The 20,635-nt window shown below is 25.9% G+C and overlaps 1 protein-coding gene across 1 annotated transcript; it reads left to right on the forward strand.

Moving 5' to 3' along the window:
- Positions 1-17,934: 17,934 nt before the first annotated feature.
- LOC135929402 (large ribosomal subunit protein uL14) lies at positions 17,935-18,834 on the forward strand. The gene is made up of 5 exons (XM_065465962.1): positions 17,935-18,009; positions 18,054-18,137; positions 18,180-18,308; positions 18,356-18,469; positions 18,621-18,834. The coding sequence occupies exons 1-5, from the start codon at positions 17,997-17,999 to the stop codon at positions 18,701-18,703; spliced, it is 423 nt and encodes a 140-aa protein (XP_065322034.1). The 5' UTR covers positions 17,935-17,996; the 3' UTR covers positions 18,704-18,834.
- The last annotated feature ends 1,801 nt before the right edge of the window (positions 18,835-20,635 follow it).

Below are 20,635 nucleotides of genomic sequence, written 5' to 3' on the forward strand. Positions count from 1 at the left end.
GAGAACGAGTCCCAACCTAAATGGAGATAGGGCTTCAGATTATAGATCTACAAAGCCCGCATGGGACCGGACTATCCATACATAAAAAATAGGGCCAGGCCTCACAAATGATTTTTCGGAAAATTTTAATGGCCCAACTCTATTTTTTTAAAATTTACAATATGCGTTATTTCTTTATATTTTAAAGCTGTCTATTTAAAATACTAAATCTATAAATACATTAAATTTATAATTGGAAGGTTTTAAATGTAAGGTAGGTGCCTTTAGCAGGGATCCAAAACGAATAACGGTTCATGGTTGGATATATAAATAGCAGTTTAAGGTTCAGGTTCGGTTAGTAAAAAGTAGAAATATCGGTTCGAACCTCAAAAAACCGGTTTGAACACTTTTGAATACAAACCTACATTCGAATTATTTATAAGGTACGTTTTTTTATTTCATCATTAAATAAAGCATTCATTTTTATAAATTACACATTATAAAATAATAGAATTTATAAATATAACAAATAAATAAACAATTATTATTTACTTAAATTTTTTTTATTAAACCACACAATTAATATATTTTGAAGATTCATCTCACTTAAATTACATCTATAAGGAGATAGTATTAATAGTTGAGTAACATCTGTTCACACTGACTTGGGTAACCGGCACTGCCATTATTATATCGGGCAATTTACATTTCAAGATATCGATTATTCCAATATAAAATATTTATTTATTTAACCTAGGTTCTTTATTTAAAATATTTCTGATATTCTCCGATTTTTGTAATAGATTTTGTTTGTTACCATCCTTTTTTTATGAAGACTATATCCACAGTAAAATCTGAATCCTGCGATCAAAAGATAGCCATACATATTTTTCCCATTTAAGCGTTTTTTTTTAATGGTGTCTTGCCCACTAATGGTAATGACTAATTTTCAAGGGCAGAATCATTATATTTGTTATTATGTGAAAACTGAAGGAAAGAGGAAAATGAAGTTGATTTTAGGATTGGTGGAAGTAATGTTGAAGATGAATAGGAGTCAATGATCTACAGACAATGTTAGGGTGATAAATAAAAAGAAATAAAAGAGTTGTAGGGAAGTTTACTCTGAAAATAATTGAATATAAATGGTTGGTTTAAATCAAGACTTTAGATAAAAAAAATAGAAATCAAGTGTGTATTATGTAAGATATTAAAATATATTAATGATAAATTAAATATTATATTGTCAATAATGTGTAATAATCAATAATAAATGAATTTGGTTAAAAAGGATCTGATAAAAACAGTAAATATAATGTTCAACTTTAAATTATTTAATCATATTTTAAAATGTTCATCATTAATAAAGAATTACTGTTAATCTGGCCACTCGATTGAAAATTTATCATTAATTGCAGGACTTTCATTGTTTTCTAACAGAAACTCATATTATGAGAACCCAAAATATGTAAACATTTTTTAAATGTTATGTTTCAATTCGAACATCATAGATAAAAATATTTTAAAAAATAACAATACTCTTATACCGTTCACTCGAACCTTCTTCCTTTTAAGACAGCATTTCTTAATACGAAAACAATATTATACAACCAGAGTTACTAAAGTAGCGCGCTATGCGCTATCTTTTTTGGTAGCGATAGCCACTAGCTTGCAACTTTTTTTCCAATTATTTATTTATATAGTGCGATATTTTTTAAAAAGAATGAATGCAACTATAAACATGAAAATTTAAATATAATATCAAAATTAATTATAATTTTAAGTTTTGAAATTTATATTTTCAATTTGTATTATTATCCTCTGGTGTAAATTATTTAAAATGTCATAGCAAATTGATAACCAAATCGATGTAAGTGAGTCAAATAAATGAAGGTACCCTGGAAGAAAATGTTCTTGATAACAATAATAAAAAAATTTTAATATAAATTGAGTAATAATATATGCCAATATTTCTCAGAAACTGGTTGAAAAGTCATTGTCGATTTTATAATTGATACATTTTAGCCAATGTCATTAGTTGATAATCCATCATTTATCATAATGATTAAAACTATCCTATGGAACAACAATTTTTTGTCGCCAGGCACTAATGATTGAGATAGTAGACATAGATGCCCTAGTTGGAAACATAGAAACGACTTCCACTGATAATTTTTGAAATAAAAGATACTAATATAATAGGAAATCCCCTAGACACGTTTTTTAAATCTAAAAATACCCATATGAGTATTTTTGATAATTTTTCTTATATTAAAAACATGTATATAAAATTAAATACTGTCTTGCTCTCAAGTGCTAATGTTGAAAGGTTATTTAGTTAGCAAGGAAAAACTATGTATATTACCATAAATAATTATTTTTATTACATAAATTATAGTCTTTTTACATAATTTTTTTTATAATCAAAACGAACTATATTTAAATATTTATAAATATTGATTTTTATGTATTATATACTATGCAATTCGATTACAACCAAAAAATAAAACAAATTTATTTTATAAAAAGTAGCCCAAAAGGTAGCCAAAGCTACTCTTAAAAAATAGTTAATAGCGCACTACTTTTTTGATGGGTAGCGATAGCTGTAGCGCGCTACATTTTTGAGAGATAACGTTAGCGGTAGCGTACTACTTTTAAAAGTAAGTTTAACAACTCTTATACAACATTTTACATCTTCACGAATTAAAGTTAAAATTAAAAACAATATTTATTTTATTATACTTATAAAAAAACGAAATCATAATCATCATATAAATTGAAAATATAATAATATATTTTTTAAAACTGCTTAGATTAATAGAAAAAAAATATATATTTACATAATTAAATTTTTGCAAATTAATTACAGAGATAGTGAAAATTCTAAATTATAGGCTTTAAGAAAATCATTTTTTATTTTTCTAAATCGCTATAAAAAACATCCTTAAACTAAAAAAAATATAACATAATGTGTTCATTTTCATTAACATAATATGTTGATTAATTAGAATTTTACAAGTTAAATTATTTTATGTAATGTTTTAGTAATAACGTAAAAAATTTTTAAATATAGTCGGAATATGCTGTTAATTATTTTAATACTTTTAAAAAAATATTCAAAGAAATTCATATAGGTATAAATAAAAAGAAAGTTGAAATATTTTTTTCTATAAAAATTACAAAGTTTATCAGTTAATAAACACCAATTTAAATAAATTATGGAAGTACAAAGCTCTAAAAACAATTTGATAAGAATGCTCGTTTTATTTGTTCGAATTTACATTAAAAATATGGGTAATGTTAATTTTTTTATTCTATGATGTTCGAACTGGAAGGAGAATAAAAGATTGTTTACATATCTTGTGCTTTCTAAAATTTCTTTTGGAAAATAATTGTTATAAATCAAAAATACATACTGAAACTTATAATTTTGGTCAGTTATAAACAGGGGGGGGGGGGGGGGGGGGTAATCAATAGATTATTTATATTTAAATAAGCAAATTAAAATGATAAGGCATATCAAAATATTTTACCTATTAGTTTATATTAAAATAGAAATTTTCTTCTTCATATCCAAACTCTTTAAAGAGTTATAATAATAATAATAATAAAATTAATTTCCTACCTCCTTAACCAATTTTGAAATCTTATTGGGTGTTTCTCTTAATTGGCACCTCTAGCTTGAGTATTTCAGGCAATGTAACGATGATAATTCTATGTCGTTGAAAATATCTTGGTTTAGTTCATTAATTTGATGCTAATACTTATCATAAAAAATATATAATTTATCAAACCTGGAAAATCTTAATTTAAAGAGATCAAATAAATCATCAACTTTCACTTTCTCCTCGCATATATCTAAAGGCTCTAATTCCACAAAAAATTCATCATGTTTTTCTTTCATGACATATGAAATTTTAATATTTGTTTAAACCTGGGCCAATAAATACTGCATGTTCAATGTATTCCTATATATTAAATTTTCTAAAATATTAAACCTGATAAGACTTGACTTTTAACAGTAAATTCAAATTATACCTGTCAGGTATATCCAATTTTGCAGGATCTTATCTATTCCGGTATCTTCTACCGTTGTCCTAATGCAATTCATATCTTTTAAAAGCTTCATAATATATATGGCAAATAATTTTATGATTCAAATAAATATTATTTTCGAAGCATCTTTAATAAAATTTTTAATCATTAATTTTGATTGTTATTTCTCCATAAAAAAATATATATAATATTACTTATTTATATTTCAAATTTACATTTTAACAATGCAACTCTATAAATGTTTACTATAAAAAAACTAAATACAAAATTATATAAAAAACGGAAGGCGGGTATTGGGGTACAATTATGAAAAATATAATTGAGCAACTAAAATGAGCTGTAATGGCAGAGAATAAATTTTAAAGATTTACTAATTAATTCAGTAATAATCATGTTTAATTTTTTCTAATTGTAATACGAATTAGATTTTAACATAAAATCTCATTTACTTTCACCCTCTCACTTGGAGCTCAAACTCAACCAAACATCTTATTTTCTTTCCCACCATTTCTATAATATGACTAAGAAATTTTAATATTTTTATTCATTTTTTAAACCTGGGTTAATTTCTGTATGTAGGAATTCTTTCAATTCCTATTATAAATTAAGCTATTAAATAGTACCCTTTGATATTATGAATATGTATTTTAGGTATTTATCAACTATATAAAATTACATTGGGAATTATACATCATCATATTCGATTTGAGTAATTAATCACTTTCATTAATCGTAGGAAGAATTATTAATATTTTATGTTTAAGGGGTAGTAGGGGGGGGGGGGGGTTAAATTCAACTCGGTTTAACAGTCAAAATAGGTGATGATGGAAAAGAATTGTGAAACTCATAAAATCGAGTCTTCGCAAGTTAAATAATTTTGATAACTTGATCTATATTAGAGATATATTGTAAGCCTTTGCAACAAGCAAATATAAAAATTTCCATTGTCATATTTAAGAAATGTTGTGAGGTGAAACATAATTTTTCCGTCAAGTAAGAGCCCTATCATTACCTAATGTGTAAGTGAACCTATTTGATTCGTTTAAATCTAATTCGCATTACAATTCGAATAATTTTAACATAATCAAATATTATTTTTTTAATTAATAATTCTTTTAAATGTATTTTATGACATTTTAGTAGTGAAAATAACAAAATTTGATAGTTATGTAAATATTTGAGAAATTTTAAGATGATTAAGAATATACTTATAAAGTAAGCCTATTATTGTAATATTAATATAGAATAAGAATATTTTAAAAATTTTATAGCTCCTAGTTACGACAAAAAGAAGAGGTTCAAAAAAAGAAAAAAAAGTCTTCAATACATTCTATACTTCCATGGTTTTATCTTATATCGACATTAGGTACTGTTGTTAATTAGCTTGGTTGTAAAATTTAAGACCCAATTTGATGCTCAGGCCGGCTCTGAGAACGAACCTGGTGCACAGACCCGAGACCCATGGTTCAGACTCGGTGTCCAAGCCCGGGGTTCAGACCCGTGTTCAGACCTTTTTTATAAAATGGTCTTATCTTGAGAATATTGTATAATTATTGCTTTACACTAGCAAAGCGAGTCGCAAGTTGTGATTGATAACCCAATTTTAAAAATAGAGAGCGAATAATTCAATATTAATTAAATAATTAACATCGAATTCGAAATAATTATCTTATAAGAATTTATCGATTTTTAGATTTTTATAATTCATATATCATCAAAAAAATGCGGGCAATATATGTTTATTTAATTAATAATTTTCGAGATCTTGCCTAAAGTCGTAAAGATGAGTTGGCTCGATTTAATTTTGAGCCGAAGTACATATATTTGTTATTTAACATTAATTCGCTTATGGATAACACAATTCATTAATTGCTTAATAAATAGGCAAAAATTGCCTTCCGATCAAAATATTTGGCAATATTGGTTATCCAAAAGTTTCAATTACCTTAATTATACACCCTTTAGATTAGTTCTAGCTGCTCCTTGCTCGCAAGTAATGGTGGAGTTCCTACAGGGCACTAGCCGATAGTAACCACAATACGAACTAGATTGGACAAATATACTTTAGATGATATCTTAATCATGCATAAAATAATTATCCCTACCCACCCCCTTCCCTCGTATATAAAAACAAAAATTGTTTTTCTTAATCTATAATTTTAAAGATGATATAATCGAATGGTTCGGGTGCGCTCTATCTTAAAAATATCAAAAAGGCAAATAAGCTAAAATGGCTATCAAAATGGCCCCTATAAGTTTGAAGCGAGAGAAAAAAATATTAAAAATTTAACTTTTACAGATTAGATAGATTTTACTATTTAAGTATTTAATATTAGATTAATATCATATAAAGAAAAATTATATATTTATAATATTATTTATATATTTATAATATTATTTACCTTTTTATATAATTTATTTATAATTCAATATTATATATATATCTTAAAATATTATATTATAATTAAATCATATTAAATATTACAATCATATATTACTAAAAAATATATTAATATAATTTATATATTTTTTTTATATCAAATTAATTTAAATTAAATATATTAATTACTTTAAATATTATATTAAAATTATATTATGTTAAATGTTACAATTATATATTTATTAAAATTTATATTAATACCATTTATATTAATCAAAGACCTGCAAGCCCGGCCCTAAGCCCGGCCCGGCCGTATTTTAAATTTTTTAAATATACCCGGGCCGGGCCGGGCCGGGCCTAAAAAAATTTTTTAAAATATATCCGGGCCGGGCCTAAGATTTTTAAACCCGGGCCGGGCCGGACCTTAATATTTTTTATAAAAAATTTTACATTATGAGTTATTGGTTATAAGATTATATTATATTATAGTTATGATTAATATAATATTGGGTGATGGTTAACACTACCTAACACCCACAGATCGATCTAAATTAATTTCCTGAAAGATACCGGAAAACTCCATTTTAAATTACTTACTTAGAAGTTAGACTTAGAACAGTTGTGTTAGAAGAATAGTTTAGAAGTGGATATATCCCATAAACAGATTTAAGTAATAAAAAATTCTATTTTGCTAATAATTTTATCTTACTGTAAAATTAAATTTAAACATTGATAAAATTTTCAGAATAAATGATTTCAAAATTTGAATTATTCTCTTAAAATAAAAATGTACATTGATATTTTTTAGCTTCATATATTAGTTTATAAAATCTATTTCAAATTAGATTGAATCTTTTTGTAAATAATATAAAATTTTAATAACATACTTTTTCTTATAACTATAATATTCAGTTTAAATTTATTATAATAAATAAATATAATAATTTCAATCTACATTATTTAATAAATATTGATATTAGATATTTATAATCAATGTAAGATATAAATAATTAATTAATATTTATTATCATTAGAATTAGTGATACTCAATCAATTTTAAGCATTCAAGAAGCTAAAGTAAAAATTAATATTAAATATAAATCTTATAATTCTTATCTAAATTTGAATATTTCCAAAACAATCAATAAAAGGAATATCATGGCACAAAACACTAATGATATAATTGACAAAATTAAAAATAATATTTATTCTTTTAAAAATACTAATAATACTTTAAAATCTGATATTTGGACTAAATTTCAAATAATCATAGATAATAATAATAAAAAAAATATTGGCTATGTGCAATGCATAAATTGTTCAAATTTATTATCTTATAATTACAACCATGGTACATCACATTTAAAAAGACATAAATGTGATGGTAAATCCATGAAAATTAATAATTTTTTTTTACACCTGAAAAACCCACTTATAAATGTAATATGAAATATTTAAAACAAAAATTTATAGATCATTCCTTCACTTTGCGCAAAAGATATTAGACCTTTCGAAATGATAGCTGGGAATGGGTTTCTTGAATTCAGCCAGGCTCTAGTCGATGTTGGGGCAACATATGGTAAAATAGATATCAACTCATTAATTTCACATCCCACCACTCTATCACGCCACCTTAAAGAAAAATGTAATAAAATAAGAACCATTTTGGTTGATACTATTGCCCCAATAATCAAGAATCGATTTATGGCTGCTTCCACTGATATATGGTGCGATGACCATAAAAAGAACTCGTTTATAACAGTTAACATGCACTATATATCAGATGACTGGAAGTTAGTGAAGAGAAACCTATTTACCGATAAATTTAAAGAAGTGTCTAAGACTAGCCAAGTAGTTAAGGATGAACTATTAAAAAATTTTCATAATTTTAGTTTTAACAATAACGATTTTATTAATATAATTTTTGTTACAGACCAAGGTAAAAATATTATAAAAGCATTGGAGTTAAATGAACGATTAAATTGTTCTTGTCATTTATTAAATACAATTTTAAGAAATTCATTTAACTCCAAATATTTGGAAAGTAATGCCCCATTAATAAAATCAAAAATAGATAATACTAAAATATTAGTGGGGCATTTAAAACAAAGTAATAAATGCCAGCATTTAAAAGCCCTTTATCAAAATATAGAAGTCCGCTAGAACTCTAAATACAATATGCTCAATTCTGTTTATTCTCAAAATGAAGAAATTAAAAAAGTTCTTCTAGAACATGGGGGATCGGAAAAGTATTATATTATAGACTTTCCGATCCTTCGGGATCTAGTCAACATTCTTGAGAATTTTAACAGAGCTATTGTTGAGTTACAGTCGGACTCTTGTACTCTTTTTAAAGTGGTAATATGGTATTATGAACTTCTTGAAGTTTGTAATACCTTTCAAAGCGAAAAAAGAGAAATAAAATTGATATTACTTAATATAAAGCATTTTTTAATTGAAAAATTTGTTTTACACAAGTATCATTTTATTTCTCTTTTTCTCTGTCCCAAATTCAAACAATTACGTATGTTGTCAGGGACAGATCGCAAGATGACGGAAAACTATATAAAAGATTATATTAAATCACAAGAGGCTCAGGAAGTAAATGAAATACCATCGACCAGTCAAATTACGACTGTTGTTAAACAAACTGAATCGTTTTATGACAAATGGGGCGATGGTAATTCTGGTAATATGTCAATACCCGATGATGAATATTATAATTACATAAATAAAAAAATAGATGAAACATTTAAGGTGGATAATTTGTTAGAGTGGTGGGCTTCTCATCAAAGCGAATTCCCAATTTTAGCAAAATTGGCAAAACGGGTATTGGCTATTCCTGCTTCAAGTGCAAGCTGTGAGCGGAATTTTTCCACTACTGGAAGAATTCTTGAAGAAAGAAGAAGTAATCTTCAACCTGAAAAGGTAGATATGCTTCTCTTTCTTCATGATAATTTGTGAATTTTTAATATCTTTCTTGAGTATAGGGTTTCGTCAATCATGCTGGTTTTTTACTTTGCAAACTGTCAAATATTTATTGCATTTATTATATTTTACCTTGAGTCATTAAAGTTTTTTATTATTTTTTTTTACAATATATTATATTATACAATTATCTTCTTTTGTTAAAAATTTATATTATAAAATAAATTATATTAATATTGTGCAATTTGATTATATTTTCAAAATACTATTTATTATACATGCATTTTTTTAAATAGCGATTTATTTTTACTTTATAAATTAAATAGTAAATTAAATACAATATATTATATTCTCAAAATATTTTCCATTTTTATAAATTATATATTAATTTTATTATTTTTAAATGCAATATAAAATATAGTATATGCTCAAAATATTATTACCATTTTTATGAATATTAGTTTTATTTTTATAAATGCAATATAAAATATAGTATATGCTCAAAATATCCATTTTTATAAATAACAGTTTTATAATTTTTATAAATTTAATATAATATTCTCAAAATATTAGCTTTTTACATGTATTTTTTAAATAAAAATTAAAAATCACAAATAGAATCTTTTATATTCAAAAATATTATTTGCACAAATTTTTTATAGTATCAATTTGTAATTAAATATCTGAATAAAATATGAAATATACTTATATCCGGGCCGGGCCTTAAATTTTAAATTCCGGGCCGGGCCGGGACGGGCCGGGCCGTAAAAAATTTTTTAAAAAAATATCAGGGCCGGGCCGGGCCGGGCCGGGCCTTAAATTTTTTAATCCGGGCCGGGCCGTAAAAAATTTTTTTTTAAAATATCCGGGCCGGGCCTAAAAATTTTAAAACCTGGCCGGGCCGTGCAAATGGTACCTCTGCAGGTCTCTGATATTAATACCATTATTAAATTTGATTTTAATATTCAATCATATTGTTAAATTGAGCATACAAATTTTAAGTTTAAGCAATATTTAGCAAAAAGTCACGCGACAAAACACAAAAAGAAAGTATATCATGCAGCACGATACCGAATATATTCATTTTATTTAATTATTATTTTATATATGTGGCGCCGAGCCATACATATAAAACAAAAAACATAAATAAATTAAATTCAGTATTTTTGTTTATTTTAAAAAAAAATTTAAAAAAATAGTTAAAATTTGGAATCTTGTTCTAAGAGTTGTACGTACAAAATATCTTCAAAGAAGAATTTTAAGCAAGATCTGTCTAGGCACTAATATGATACTTAACGCCCTGAGTTCGCATAAATTTAAATTTAAAAATAAAAAAAAGCATTAATTTTGAAAGTTACATTTAATAATTATCTTTGCTATTCCAAATCCGAGAAAAATGCTAATTTATCCTTTATTTATAATAAAAAGTCGGAAATGAAATTGCGTTTTGCTGCTGTTCGGGCCTGGCCTATTTTTTAAAAAAAAATCGGAGTCGTGCCTAATATTTTTTAAAAAAATTGTGGCCGGGTCAGGTCGGACCTTAGAAATTTTTTAAAATATATCTAAATTTATCAATTTTTTTAATGAATTTTTTATTAATATAAAAATATTTGATTTTTAGTTATAGAAACTAGACGCCATTTGACCAGGGTTGCCATGTCTCCCCCCATCAGCGGGGGACTCCCGCAATTTTTTAGTTTACAGCAGACATCTCTCTCTCGCAAAACTGCTGCAATTGGAAATCTCCCGCAAAAATCTACTGCAATTTTTTGATTTCTCCCACAATTTTTTTTAATAGTATTTTAACGTTTTTAATATATATAAATAATAATTTTGAGAGACAGTAATTGATTATTTTATATTTTTAAAATAAATTTTAAATATTTATTCGAATAACATATCTAGTTTGTAAATTTCTTTCTATCCTGTTTTATTTTTATCCAATAATAAATCAACATCATTTCAGGGGAGTATATCAACATCGATTGCAATACAAAAATATTCTCCAAAAAATGCAACTACAGTTGCGGAAATCGTATACACCTATCATGTAGTTCAACATTCACAAAGCTATATCATCACAATGTGGGTTGAATCTTTTTCCCATGATGTTTAACAACTCCAATATGAGTGCAAACCTTACTTGTGGTAGAACAAAAATGAGCAAGGCTATCACAAGTGTTTTAGTACCTGAATCCTAGAGGTCAATTCTAGACAATTTGAAAGATGGGCATCCATATGCAATTCTGACAGATGCATCTAATAAGATCTTTCGCTATTTCAACAAGAATAAGAACATTTCTATAATACTGTTAAAAAATTTTCCTCGGATAGTGGAAAATTCAACGATGTAGCTAGCCACATAATGGTAAATATAGCTGATTCAGGGTTATCAATGATTTGCATGTCAGCTTTCTACGCTGATAATGCCTCTGTAAATTTTGGCAGAAACCAAAGTTACCTAATTGAGGCAGCACAATAATGAATTAATACCAATTAGTTGTATATGCCATATACTACATGATTCTTGCAAAAGGCAATGAATGTACTTATCTATGGATGTGGAAATAATTATGATGAGATGTTTTAACGAATTTAATTCATCAACTATTGGTTTACGGGATAGGACATCAACGATTCGGGTTTTCTATAGCTATAAAGGGTCTTCTAAGAAAAGTTTTTTTTGAGATGAGCATTGATAATGGATTTGTAAAATAGATTGTTCGAAATAAAGGTATGGAAAGCTAGATCGATGTTAGATCTGACCTCAAGCCACTATTTTTGCTTAATAATAAAGCTTGAGCCTATAGAGGTTAATTGAATTTTATATTCTTCCCTTTTCATAAATACTTAGAGGAATGGGAAATTAAAATATAGGAATTGATGAGGGCAAAGCACAGGGACGAAAGAAGTTTTTTAAGAAGAATAATGATGAGAATATTAGGTGAGGAAGGTAATCAATCTTAAGAAAGATATCATTAGTAAAATGGAAGAAGGCACTGATAATAGTGAATTAACTTGCAGGCGTATCTACTAAATATGTTAGTTTCTCCTTGAAAGGGATTTTAAAATTGTGAAGATTCGAATTAGGAATTTAGTTACAGAAATTTGGGCAGGGGTTGAGAATGAAACCAAAAGCTCTAAATATATGTAAAGTCTTCTTGATAACGTCACAAGGAACACAGACATGGCGTGATGAAGAACGTGCAAAGTTGGTGATATGAATTTCTCATCGAGTTCTAGGCAAAATAAAAGCGATCCAAATTTATTATCTTGTTGAATGCTTTTAGTTGAAATTATTTAGTGAGAGTTGAATTATTAAATTAGGAAATTGGTAACAAGTGTATAGGAATTTGGCAAAATAAGAGGAATCATGAGTTAGTTGAGTGTAAGAATACACAATCAATTTTGATTAGTATTTCATTTGTGGATTTACTTTCCTGATAAACATGTGTGTGAGTTGTACAACAGTCTCACATTAGCTAATAAGTCGTATTACTAAATGAAACAAAGTGAGAAGGTGAGTAGCCAACTTTCATGGAATAAATCCTCTTCGTGGCAAGGCGTCAGAATGTTGAATGCTATTGGCAGGATGTCTTTGTTTGGTTTTTGTAAAGCAATAATTCTGGTTCCAATTTTTAAAATTAACGTGATTGTTTTCAGTTCTAATTATTAATAGAAGTCTGTTATGAGGAGCACTCACTTGGTAGTAAATACTTTGGGATTAAATATTGCATTCCCATTAGAAACATGAGCTTATTGAAATCTTCCATCGTATCGCTGCGTGTTGATGTGTTGATTATCGATTCGATGGCAAGGTTTGTCTGTACAATATGTTAGTAAGATATTGATAAGAATGAGGGGTCTGTTCCATATCCATTTATATTATGTGTCGTAATAAAAGAGAGTTTAGAAGAAAAAAAATATTTAGAGTAGTCGATGTAGTTATTTTGTCTAAAATATAATGACGGGACATTAAAATATTTTAAATGTATAAAATATTGTTTTTCTCTAGCCACTTAGTTGACTCCTTAAAGTTCATGTAGAAGCGTCGACATCAAGATCCATATTATTAGCGGGATTCCTTCTAAAAAGAAGGCTGATTTGAATAAAAAAAGTTGCTATGTAATTAAACAAGTGGTCTGACTTGGAATGGTGTGAGTTGTTGCGATATGTACCTATCACGTGGTTATCATTAATACCTGCCATCGATAGAAATTTAAAATTTTACAAACCCTTAAAAAAATACTTTTTAAATAAAGATTTTAAAAGCTGTCCTAAAAATTTGAAAATTTTTTCAAGTATGAAATGGCAGAAGCATATTTGAGATTAGTTTCACATTTAGGAAATCCAGCGTCTACATGAGCGGGAGGGGTAGGAACAGTTTGCATCCTATTTTTTTGAGGGGGTAGGGGGTAAGCTGCTTTAATGGGGGTAGGATGAAATTTTTGGGGGGTTATCTATTAAATTTTGAGATGAAATAGGACAAAATTTATTGCTGTAAAAATTAATACTTTTATTATAGAATTATTATAATACAATTATCGACCAAATCTATATATTGCAAACAATCATACACATTGTTTTCCAAATAAAACTTTCTGGTATCCTTTTAAATGGCAAGCTCATAATGGCATAATAATTAATTCATTGTAAATAATGCAGGTTTTGATTGAATTTATTATCTAAAAAATAAATTCTTTATAATATCAAAATTAGTTGGTAGAGATAAATTAATTTAAGTTATCTTTATAAATTCTCTGAAAAGAGTATCAATATAATTATAAAGGTCAAAATAAAAATAAAGATACACCGCCGCCGAAGGCGGCGAGGATTTTTTAGGGGGGTAGGCAAAAGTTTTTGAAGGGGGTTTGCATCCAATGAAAATCCTGGAAATCTATGCAGTTAATATTCAGCAGAATATTCTTTATTAATAAAGATTCACATAATCATGCTACAGCTCTATTCATCTCTAAAAATTTATTATAAATTTTATGGCGCTATTGCTAAAAATATTAAATGTTCAAATAATACTCTAATTAATATAAATGAAGCAGATATTTTTATAAAACAATTTTATAATATTTACAATCAAACTTTGATTTTAATAACTCTATTTACAAATGTATAAATATGACCTTGGAACAGAAACCGTCAATTGATGGTCTTTGTAATTTAATAATTAAATTAAAAATACCGAAAGTCATTGATTTCTTGTTTGAGGAGATTGTAATTCTCTCTATTTTTTATGATTCGCCAGAAAACTTAAAGTTAGATTGTCTAAAAGCAGAGGAGAAACGGGTAGAATTTTTTCGTAATAACAATAAATCCCCATGCTAGGGAAAAAATTCCGAGTATGTCTTCTCCTTACCTCATTCTAATGCCTCATCCGAGCGCATTTTTAGCCTGATGAGGACTACCTGGAAAACCGATTGCTTTAACAACATTAGAGGCCGAGCTAATAGTTAAACAAATTTATAATATGTCATGCCAGGAATTTTATAAATATCTCAATAAGAACGGTAAACGTTTAGTTCCATTATTTAAATCTCAAATAAAATATAATTAACATTATATTTAATTTTCCATATTTTTTATTTATACATTGGCATAAAATAAATATATTTTTTACATTGTAAATCAAATATAGAGAGCATTACAATATTCTCAAACAAGACATCAATGTCTATCGGTATTTTTAAAATATTTGAACATTTTAAGTTTTAGTAATGGCGTCATAAAATTTATTGTCAATTTTTAACTGTAAAGATTAACACATCTGCAGCATAATTTTGTGAATCTTTGTTAAGATTTTTCTGATTGCAACTGCACATTAACAGTATGTAGTAGATTTCCTACATGTGAAATCATTCCTAAATATACCTCTGCCATTCATTACTGAAAAAAATTTTCAAAATGTTAGGACAGCTTTTATAATCTTTATTTAAGAAATATTTAAAACTTTGGTTTTTTTCCAAATTCACTGAGGCATTATCAGATCAGAAAGTTGACATGCAATTTATTGATAATCCCGAATCTGCTATATTTACCATTATATGGTTAGCTATGTTTTTGGATTTTTCACTATTTGAGGGGAAATAATTTAATAGTTTTCTTGAAACGTCCTTAATTTTGTTGAAATAGCGAATGATCAAAAGAAACATTGTAATATTTTCCTTATTAGATGCATCTATTAGAATTGCATATGTATGCCCATCTTCCAAAACATCAAGAATTGATTTCCTGAATTCAGGTTCTAAAACATTGATGATATCCTTTCTCATTTTTGTTCTACAAGTAAAGTTTTCATTTATCTTGGAGTCGTTAAATATTATGGGGAAAGATTCTACCCACATTGTAATGATAAGTAGCTCTGTGAATGTTGTACTACAAGATAAGTGATTACAATTGCTGCAAATGTAGTTGCATCTATATTATTTCTTATTTTTGGAGAATATTTTTGTTTTGCAATGGATGTAGATACACTCTCTTCCACTGATTATAATAATGTGAATGAACAATAATAAATAAAATAATTATCATTGAAATGAGTACAGTATTACTTTATTATGTATTTAAACGTGATGCGTGATAATTAAGCGCCTATCCGTATAATGTTATACACACACAAGGTAGATTTCCAATTGCGGTTAATATTTTAATAAATCAAGATGTTATTTTATTAAACTAATAACAGAATTTATTATGTTGGATATATTGATAAAATAAAAACACTAAAAATCTTTGGAATAAATAATTATGTAAATATATTGAAACCTGGAGTTATTTACACGGCAATGCCATATTAGAAATGAAACATTTTCTAACTATAAAATAAGGACCAGAATGATATGATGAAACAATTAAGATTTTATATATTGTCGCACCACCTTATATTATATCTTAAAATAATAGTAGTTTGTAATAATATCAAAAATATACTTGTATTAAAAATTTAACTCAAGACTATTTTTCGAAAAAGAAAAAAATAGCTTTCCTTAAAACACGTAAAAAAAGAGAAGAAAAGATATCAAATTTATTACTTCTATTGCAGGATGAATAATAAAAGTTTGATTTTTAAAATTATTTATAACTATAAATACTTGAATGCAATTTGTTATTATATTTATCATCAAAACCATTTATTAGTAAAATTCATTATAATATTAACTTTAATATATTATATAACTGTCAAATACGTCTATAAAAGGGGCATTATATTTAATAATTTATAAACAACTGTATATAGTAGAGGATTATAAACTATATGTCTACTTACTTTTTATAAAGAAATCTTATGCTTATTTGGACCTTGAAAATATTTTTAAGGTATGATAATAAAATTTCAAAATAAATATACAGTTGATTAGTCATTTTGAATTCGGCTAATTACACTATTAAATTTGTTAATTTTTAAATTATATGATTATATTTATTTAATTAGGGTTAAATAATAATTTAAATAATAAAAGTCAATTAAATTTCAACTGTTAAAGCTAAATTAATATTAAGTGAGTTATTGATATTATATTTTTAATACAGAATTTGATTGTAAGCTGACATAGTGAAAATATAATTTATATGTATTAATCTAATCTAATAATTAAAATAATATTTATTTAATAAAAATTTAAATAGTCTTATTAATTTCTAAATAATATAATTATATCTATATATTACTTAATAGAATTATAAAAGAAATCATTCAGTGGGCAATCAAAAAAATTTATTTTTAGTTCAATTGGATATTAAGGAGCCATTAAAAAAAAATTTTTGCTTCAGGGGGATATTCAAATTTTTCAGGGGGCTCGAGCCCCTGCACGTTCCCCCCTAGCGACGCCACTGCAATTATCGATAAATTAGGATATTTTTTATCAAGGCCTTCGTTAACCTTTTTTTTATTGTTTGACTAATATATAAAAAATAAATAATTAAGAACATTTGAAAATATTAAAATATTATGTCCTTCGATATTGGAATGGATTCCAGATTCAAGATCCAAATATCGAAAAGGAATTATCGCGGGCGAATAAAATCTATTGAAATACAGGTCATAAAACGAAGAAATAAAGATATTTGAAAATTCAATTCAGTTTTATATATTTTTTAATTTGCATTGATATTGGTGGTATTAAATTTGTTACATTATTTTTAAAACATTATATAAATAAAGAATTTATTTATATTAATAATTAAAAAAATTTTTGTATTATTGTTTGATGATATATATAAAAAATTCCTTCTTCACACCACAAGTTTTAAGCAATACGTCACTGGTAATATGGTTTAATGATACTAATCCTAATAGACACTCCTATAAAATTCTACTATTTTAAGCTAACGCTTCAATTTTTAGGAGCGTTTTATTTGTTTTCCATCTTCTATATTATAAAAAAAATGAAAATAATACAATAAGAAAATGTAAAAGTAATTGTTAATTTTTTTAATTTTAGATAAACATTATTTTAGTCATAAAATTTACGTGAATTATAAATATTTTTATATATAATTTCTGTATATATTCATATTTATTTTGATTATGATGTCTATATGTATTTCATACTTTATAATTTTTAATCATATTTCAAAATTTAATATTTTTAAATAACCCGAGAAGCCAGGCATATTATCTGACTTTTATCATCCATAAACTATTATGTCAAAACGAGGTAATTTAAAAAATTATTAAACTTTTCATATTGATATAATATAGGACACGCTGGTTCTTCTGGGGCAAAATTTAGGATTTCTTTAGGATTGCCAGTTGGCGCCGTTATTAATTGTGCAGATAATACTGGTAAAAATTTAAACATCAACAATGTAACCTAAATTTTAATAGGGGCAAAAAATCTCTACATTATATCAGTTCATGGAATTAGAGGTAGGTTAAATCGTTTACCCTCTGCCTCAGTAGGAGATATGGTTATGGCAACAGTCAAAAAGGGAAAACCAGAGTTAAGAAAAAAAGGTTAATTTCTTATTTTATAATTAATTTCTCTAACTATTACATTTTAGTTATGCCCGCCGTTGTTATTAGACAAAGAAAACCCTATAGAAGGAAAGATGGTACATTTATATACTTTGAAGATAGTGCAGGTGTTATAGTTAACAACAAAGGAGAAATGAAAGGTAAATTATATAAATGAATGCACATACGTTAAAATATTATGTTTTTACATAATTATATATATCATGTGCTATATTGTACATTACTAGCAACCCATATTTTAAAATATATTTAACATTGGTACAATAGTAATTACAAAATCTATTTATACAGGTTCTGCAATTACTGGTCCAGTAGCTAAAGAATGTGCCGATTTATGGCCAAGGATTGCATCTAATGCTAGTAGTGTAGCCTAACTGATTATTTATAAAACCAATTATATGATATGTCAAATAAACTTATTTAAATGTCTATCTTTAATAACAAAGTTGCACATAATCATTTTGTTGAGTCTACTATGTTAATAGATAATATCATGCATAAAGTTTTAATATTTCTAAATTATGAGAATTATTATATATTAAATAATTAAACTATATATATTGCATAAAAAAGGTTCTATTAATTTTCAACATTTTTTTTATCTCCTTAAATTAATCCCTAGCAATTATTATGGCACCGATTTCATACTTTTGGACTAAGAATTATTTAAATTACTGAAAATTCAGTTTTGATAACCTAAGTTAAAGTATAGTGTTTTATATCCCAAAATATTGACACAAAACATAATGATAAAACTGGAACATGAATATATAGTATATGATCTATTATATTCTGATATGGATATATAACATTATGTTCTTACTATTTTATTAAGAACTCATCTTCCTCTAATGTAATTTTGTATTATACTATACATTTCAGGCTTTTAATTTTTTTTTATTTATATCTAGATTAGATTTAAAAACAAATTTTGAATAAGTAAATCAGACAACTGACTATGGAAGATGCTGATAATTTAAAAATCTGTGTTGAGCTATAATAGGGAATTTTAATGTTCATTTACTGCTAATATTTTCAAATTTCCCTTTTGAAACAATTTGCAAAATAATACATTTTACAATTTTGTGCAAGGAAATTGAGCAAAAACATTTGGGGTAAATTTTGATGGAATTTGAAAATATAAAAGTTTTAAATCTGGGTTGACCTAAAAATTTTGACCTCAGCATGTCTGATATGTATTCATAAAATTTTAAATGCTCATCAGATGTTTCTAATGAAAAAAATTTGTAATCTTTCATAATGGTATTGGAATATTCAGTTTATGAATTTTGGATGAATCATAAGGAAGGTACAAATTTTGGCATTATAAATTTTACAGATTAGAAAGATTTTTTAACGATTTTGAGCTAATAATGTGGCCTAAGGATTTTTTAAATAATTAAATTTTAGTATTCATAAAGTAATTTATAAACTTGAACCAAAAATGATTTAAAATTATATTTCAAAATATATATAATCTTCAAAATTAAATAAGTAAAATTATGAAATTAAATTTTTATTATGTTTAATGAAAAGAAGTAACACGCATAGTTATCAATAATAAAAAGCTAACTAGTTTGGCCATTAGAATTTTACTACGAAAGAAACTCATGATGATTTTTGCGTAGTATTTGTCTGGATTCAATATTTTAAAAATTCGTGGTGTAAGCTTCACCATATTGACATAGAACCCAAAGTTCAAGCACAAATTAGAATTATATTCCACACAATACCATAAGTAGTGTTGTTAAATGGTTCGTTTTGAGCCGATTTTTAAAAACGACTAACACAACTTAGAAAAATATTAAGCGAGTCTGAAGATTTTGTTCATAGAAAGATCGAAATCTCGATATTGGCAATATTCTTCTGGCTAAAATATTGAGTTAAAAAATTGGCTCAAAACAAGCCGTAACAACTAGTGTTGTTAAAAAGTCGAGTTCTTACGACTTGCGACTCGAGTCGTAGTCGTAAAAAACGGCTCCGACTCAAGCCGATCAAGGAGCCGCATGAGTCGGCTCACTTAGTGGGCTCAGAGGGTAGCTTGAGTTTATTTTAAATTTAGAGCCAAAAATTATTTTAAAGTTATTGAGAAATTTTAAATAATAATGTAGAATTTTATTTATTTATTTTTAGTAAAATAATTTATTTTATTTAATGCAAATAATATGTTTTGATTTGATTATAATAAAAATGGATTTATTTATTTGATTTTTTTTTAAATAAAAAAAAATTAATATTTTTGAGCTAAAAATTTTAAGAAAAAAATATTTTTGAAACATATTTTGCTGATTTTTTGAAGAAATTTT

The sequence above is a fragment of the Gordionus sp. m RMFG-2023 genome, chromosome 5 (assembly GCF_954871325.1).
Source record: "Gordionus sp. m RMFG-2023 chromosome 5, tfGorSpeb1-WG-v2, whole genome shotgun sequence".
NCBI classification, from domain to species: domain Eukaryota; kingdom Metazoa; phylum Nematomorpha; class Gordioida; order Chordodea; family Parachordodidae; genus Gordionus; species Gordionus sp. m RMFG-2023.